Genomic DNA, 6,330 nt, shown 5'->3' with positions numbered 1-6,330 from the left:
TTTCATTTGCCTAAAATTCGGAAGGTTATATCACTAAAGTAGACTGAATGGCGAAAATCTTACCTTTGGAAGAAAAACGCACTTTTTACCTTTAAACTTGTTCTTTGACCTTACTATGACTCTTCGAAGGTGACAGACCCTCTTAATTAAGTTTTTCCCAGTTTTTATAAAGTTTACATTGAACATGGCTGTCGAGTATTAGCACAGAATGACATCAAAGGCTACTGTCTCTATACCTCTTTTTGGATTAATAGGCAGAATATTTACCTTCTTCCAGACACTATGAAATATAATAAAAACTAAATAGCTTTCACCTACATATTGCTTGTTTCATAAAACAAAAAATATTTTAATAGCAAGTGAATCAGTTACAGGTTTTGTCACGAAGAAAGATATTCGGAAAGTTCAATTAAAATAAACATAATGTCATGCTTTTTAAGGAATATGATACAGTTATGTCGTCAGTTATCTCGTTATATAAAGCAGACACTGACACACAAAGCGACAAAATAATTAAATAGTTATATTTTAGTTTGTCGTGATACAGGTGAAATGATTTCTATATTAGCAAACTATACTAGATCTTCTATCTTATATTTGAGAGGTTGATTTGCATATTAGATATTGTGATTCGCTTTCATTTCGCCCACACGAAGACATGTTGATTTGATACGGGTATCTTTTTGCATTATTGCGTAGTCTCATGTGAAAACGAAAATAGAAAAATTAAAATGTAGTTTTATTTTAATTGGTTTGTGGGAGATTGCTTTTTTCGAAAGTGGCTTTTCGTGTTGGATTCCATTCCTCGCTTTTATGCAAGAAATATTTTCAGCTTATATATATGTATTCTTTTAGTAAGTACTTGGTAGTCTGTCTTCAGGTTCTTTGGGATTATGGAGTCCTGTATAATAGAGGTCAGCTCTAATCGGTGCTAGGGAGCACGAGGGCTGTTGAACTGTCCATTAATTACCTCTCACGAACAGACTCATTCAAACCGAGTCCGAGGGGTCATAGCTTTTTCTATTCAAGATAAGGAATTAACCTTTGTAGTAAAGATTCATTTTAACAAATGTTTACTTGCTTTCTTTTGTCGGCATTTCCTAAAGACTTGCAATTGCCGTTACACATGTAAACAGTGCAGTGCCATTAAGCAAGGTACAAGTGACCTCTACCGAAGAGTAAGAGCTATAAAAACTATATAAACACATGCAAACTCGTTCTGTATTATGGATATAATTTTTTTCATGTTAAAAGAAATCACTAGATGGCTAGCTTCAGAATGTGGACGGTTCTATCCAGTTCCTGAAATAATGTCTGCAGGAACAATTAGGGCCCTTTTTCTACCATCAGTTGTGGCAATTGTGGCAGTGCGACTGAATCCCTAGCTAAACAAACATTATATACGTTTGACTTTATACGAATTGCCTACAAGACTTTAAGATGAAAACATATTTCTGCACTTCTCTCACTCAAAAAGCAGCAACAATCTAATACAAACAAAATATACTTTAATGAAAACAGAAGTAACAAAAATAAACAACAACTTTATAATCAAATCAAAAATAACATACGTTTTAGAAACATCCTGACCCAATGGAGTAACGTCATCGTGAGGTGAGATATGACGCCTTAAAGGCGCTTTTAAGAAATGACATGAAGGAAAAGAAGAAATAAGCTTTCATTTTCCACGTTTAGGCTCTATTGTTTGTTCCGGAGATGTAATAGTGTTTTGACAAATAACTGAATAAATGTCTTGTATAATTCCCTGTATACGCCAGAGTTGATAAATATTGGCATATGTGTACACGAGAGAGTTATGGTAACTATACAGTAGCTGTCCTGAATACCTAAATTTCCCAAATGCACCTTTTAAAGCAATAAAATGAATGTCGCTTTAATAGTCTCACAACGACTGTGTAAGTTTGGTTGGATGTGCTACAGTATCTTTAACAAAATGTAACAGTTGACAATTAAAGAGGCATAACTCTCTGGCATGTGTCCAAATTGTGATAGAATTCTCCTTAATTTGGTTAAAAATTGTGCGAGTTTGGTCTAAGCGGAATGTTTTGTTGTCTACAAGTTATTGTTTACGACGCCAGACGGTGGACAATGAAAATTGTTTACAAGTGCAGGTTTATAGAGACAGGCAAAGGATAATCTCTCTTGAATGTATCCCACCTAACTTGGAGACAATTACTGGTTCTTCCTATAATAATAAGAAAGACGGCTTCGCGTACTAGTATATCAGTTTGTAAAAACGAATTCGCGCAGAGATAAGCTAAGTTAGCATGACAGGCCTATATCTAATGGATTTCTATATCTCTGTTCTGAAGGCTTTCTCTCCCTCTGTCCATTTTGTCAGATCACTGTGTGTCTGTACCTGTAGAGTATGAATATGGCGCCGTGAGTGGTTGCCTTTTTACTGTTTAAAGCGCTTTTGAACGTGTTTTTTCTTTAAAAGGGTTGTATCACAGAGAATAATGGATGTCATCTACAAGTTAAGAATAACTACCACAGGCGACGCATAATATATATGTTGTAAAAGGTTTCACATTTCAACATTTAAATTTCCAAGGTTTGTTTAAATAAACGCACCTGTTGGTAAAGCTCTATGGGTATGGTAGTGTGTAGTATTTATTTCTTAAATAGTATATGATGTCACCATTAACCGGGGAGTTTGAACCTCTATATGCAGCTCATCTGGGCCTACCACGTGATGCTTTAAACACTGGTATTCGCAATAGGGGTAAAATGACCTGAAGGGAGGGGGGCGGTCATGACTGTTTGTTACAGTAAGGCTGTTATTATTATTATTGTCATTATTAATATTGTTATAATAATAATTATTATTATTATGCACAACGCCATTGAATATATCATTGTATAAGAATAGGCATTTAATCAAATTATTCACTTTCAGTTTCAATTGTCTACAAGTTAAGGTTCACGACAACCCGCGACGAATACTGAATGTTCCGAATAGCTCAAACTGATACTTTGGCGCAGATGAGCTAGACTGATGAAAATCTATTGACCAGACAAAGTATTACTGAAATACATTTCAGTTTATATTGCAGTTTTTAAACTCTGAATGGCATCTTCACTTATTACATGTAAAATTAAGCAAATTTTAAATTCGTTGCATATCATAATGCGGTTTCAGTGTCAATAAAATTACATATTTGATTCACTTAACTTCAAAGCTTTGAAAACTTGATCATGTAGTACGAGGCTACGGCCACATCAAAGAATAATATAATTAAACATGGACTAAACGCTTGTTAAAAGATAAGAATGCACTGCCCGGAACTGAAATTGCTTGGACTAATCTTTTTAAGCCTAAACATTAGGGTAAATTGTTAGTACAAAATTTATCAAGTAAATCAGTTATTGGCTAGCTCAAAATGTTCAATATTCGATGGATCATCAACGGAAGCAATGTCTATCACAGAGGGCCTCCTCACTTTAGGTTGAACAGCTACAGAGACCACTGATCCTGTAGTTCTCCAGGAAGCCCGAGGATCAAATGTGTTGGAGATAGTATTTTGTAGAGGTGGCAATCGACCAACAGGTGACTTGAGATTTTGCATATTCGGTCCTGGGACGGACTGACTAAAAGCCGGTGTACCATTCATATGATTCATTCCTGATAGGCTTCTATTGTAAAAGTCTTGATTTGGTCTGTAAACCCCTGCTTGTGAATTGCCCAGTTGTGTTGGTAATTCAAAGGCTTGTTTTGCCTTAATTCCAAGTTGTACCTTCCTCAGTTTTTTATTCTTCTTCTTGCCTTTCGACTTCAAGTTAGCGGTATTTGCTAACCCTGCGGCTCCATTAGCCAGTAGAACGTCATTTTCGTTAATAGGACTGATAGTATTTCTCTTTATTTTCTTCTGCTTTTTCTGAATACAGATAATAAATACCGTGATATAACAGATAATAAATACCGTGATATATCAGATAATAAATACCGTGATAGAACAATTATAAATACCGTGATAAAACAGATAATAAAGACCGTGATATACTAGTATCAGATAATAAATACTGTGATATATCAGATAGTTAATACCGTGATATATCAGATAATAAATACTGTGATATAACAGATAATAAATACCGTGATATAACAGATAATGAATACCGTGATATATCAGATAATAAATAACGTGATATATCAGATAATAAATACCGTGATATACTAGTATCAGATAATAAATACTGTGATATATTAGATAATAAATACCGTGATATATCAGATAATGAATACCGTGATATATCAGATAATAAATAACGTGATATATCAGATAATAATACCGTGATATAACAGATAATAAATACCGTGATATATCAGATAATAAATAACCTGATATATCATTAAACACTAAATGTATACACTGCATCGCATTTCATTAACATCTGTGTTCAAGAAGATGCTATTAGAGGAAGAAATTACCTATAATGCGTTACACGTTACTTAACAAACAATCTAGGCCTTCGAGTAGTTTATCGTCTGATTTACCACGGTTCAGAGTTCAGATGCGTAGGAATTGAACCACGAGGGCGTTAGCCCGAGTGGTTAAATAATGAAGCATCTGAACGATGAACCGTGGTAAATTAGACGATAAATCACAAGAAGACCTAGATTGTTTTCATTCTGACATGATCATTGATATATTTTAATAGATATTATGCTGGACTTCATTTACGCGAGGAGTAACGTATCAGACGTCATGCGGCAATTTGACGTCATGATTGACGTCATAATGCTCTCGCGCGTCAACCGTTGTTTATCGCAGAATATACAGATTTTGATTTCCTTCTTTGTTTAACTGGAAATCAAACCGAGTTATGTTAGAATTTTGTACTTACCACATTATAGATGGAGAATTAGTGAAATGTTACAAAAGCAGAAGTTTTCTAAAAGGAAATCATTTCGAATATTTTGTCATAATACTTTTATGTTTTATAAGAAGAATATTCTGGAGATATGGCAAATTCAGTTCACGTCCATTGTGTTCGCATTTGTTTATTATAAAACTTTAAGATGTTTTGTTATTACATTTTATATTGACTAACCGCCTTCATGACTGTGATTCGAATCTTATATTAGAACATGTCATGCAGTTAATGTGTATAACGTTTAATTTTTATTCTTGTAGAGCCGAACAATCCATTTGAGAGCTAAATATTCACTGGGTGTGTAATTGTTTGTCTTCTAATGATTTATATAAATGTCATCATGTTAAATGTAAATTCTGAAATACACGTTAATGAATATGACTCAACATTTTCAGTGGTTTTATTTTTTTCTGTTATGTACCATAAATCATATCTTACGTGTACTCTAAAACACCTTACATGTCCAAAATCATACCTTACCTTGTTTACATTTTTGTCGGCTTCTACTTCTTCTTTGTGCAGATAATTTGCCTCATTCAAATGACCTGATCCATTTGGCAACTTGCCAGAATATTTCATATTCATTGGAGTGGCGCCTATTTGCGGGCGGATTATAGGGGGAAGTGTTTTTCTCAAGTTTGAATCTTTTGGAATATTTCCATGAAACTTTTCGTTCGATGGAGACCAGCCAGAGTTTAACCATGGCGGTGGCATAGCTTTTGGTACCTTGACATCGGACGGTACACCAGTACCCGTGTACTTAACATTCATCGGAGTTGGTCCTTCAATGACTGGCTTGACTGGTAATGCTGATTCCTGTAAAATAAATCAGAGCATGCAGACTTTTATCTGTTTATCGAATAAATGTTTATACAAATGCATCACTTCCAATTTCCCTTTTGACTCGATATGTCGTCATTAGCTCTTTAATCCATGTTGCATGTGGCTAGGTTCTTGGTTTACACGTGCGCACATATTTCAGCACACCGATGAGGTAAAAAAAATATTGAAATAAACAGTAAACAAGGGCTGTCACTATTGGTGACAAATATCCCCGAAGCATGCCCGAGAATGCTACAGTTGTCTGCGCAAAAAACACACACATTATTTCGTGACCTTAACCTTTACCCAAGAGACCTGGGTCATAAGTGTGACACACCTTCTCAATATGGTTAACTTATGTGTCAAATTATTTTCAAATCCCTTGATAAATGGAAGAGTTATTGATCAGACAAGAAACACCTTTGACTTCTAAGTGTGACCTTGACCTTGGAGCTAGGGGTCTATGTCTTGCGCATGACAAGTCATCTCAATATAGGGATCTTTAATGCCAAGTAATTTTAAAATCCCTTCATCAATGGCAGAGTTATGGACCGGACAAGAAAAAGACCATGTTAACCTTTAACATGTAAGTGTGACCTTGACATTAGA

The 6,330-nt window shown here is 34.8% G+C and overlaps 1 protein-coding gene across 4 annotated transcripts in view; it reads right to left on the bottom strand.

Moving 5' to 3' along the window:
* Positions 1-1,491: 1,491 nt before the first annotated feature.
* The window catches only part of LOC123550916 (neurogenic locus notch homolog protein 1-like), a 62,491-nt gene continuing 57,652 nt past the window's right edge, over positions 1,492-6,330 (bottom strand). For all 4 annotated transcript variants that reach the window (XM_053540289.1, XM_053540290.1, XM_053540291.1 and 1 more), the window contains 2 exons: positions 5,380-5,715; positions 1,492-3,899 (listed from right to left, as the gene is read on the bottom strand). In XM_053540289.1, the coding sequence (XP_053396264.1) occupies positions 3,384-3,899; positions 5,380-5,715 (852 nt within the window). In that variant the 3' untranslated portion in view covers positions 1,492-3,383. The remainder of the gene's footprint in view (positions 3,900-5,379; positions 5,716-6,330) is intronic.

The sequence above is a fragment of the Mercenaria mercenaria genome, chromosome 4 (genome assembly GCF_021730395.1).
Source record: "Mercenaria mercenaria strain notata chromosome 4, MADL_Memer_1, whole genome shotgun sequence".
NCBI classification, from domain to species: Eukaryota; Metazoa; Mollusca; class Bivalvia; order Venerida; family Veneridae; genus Mercenaria; species Mercenaria mercenaria.
This window is presented reverse-complemented; position numbering and strand designations above follow the sequence as displayed.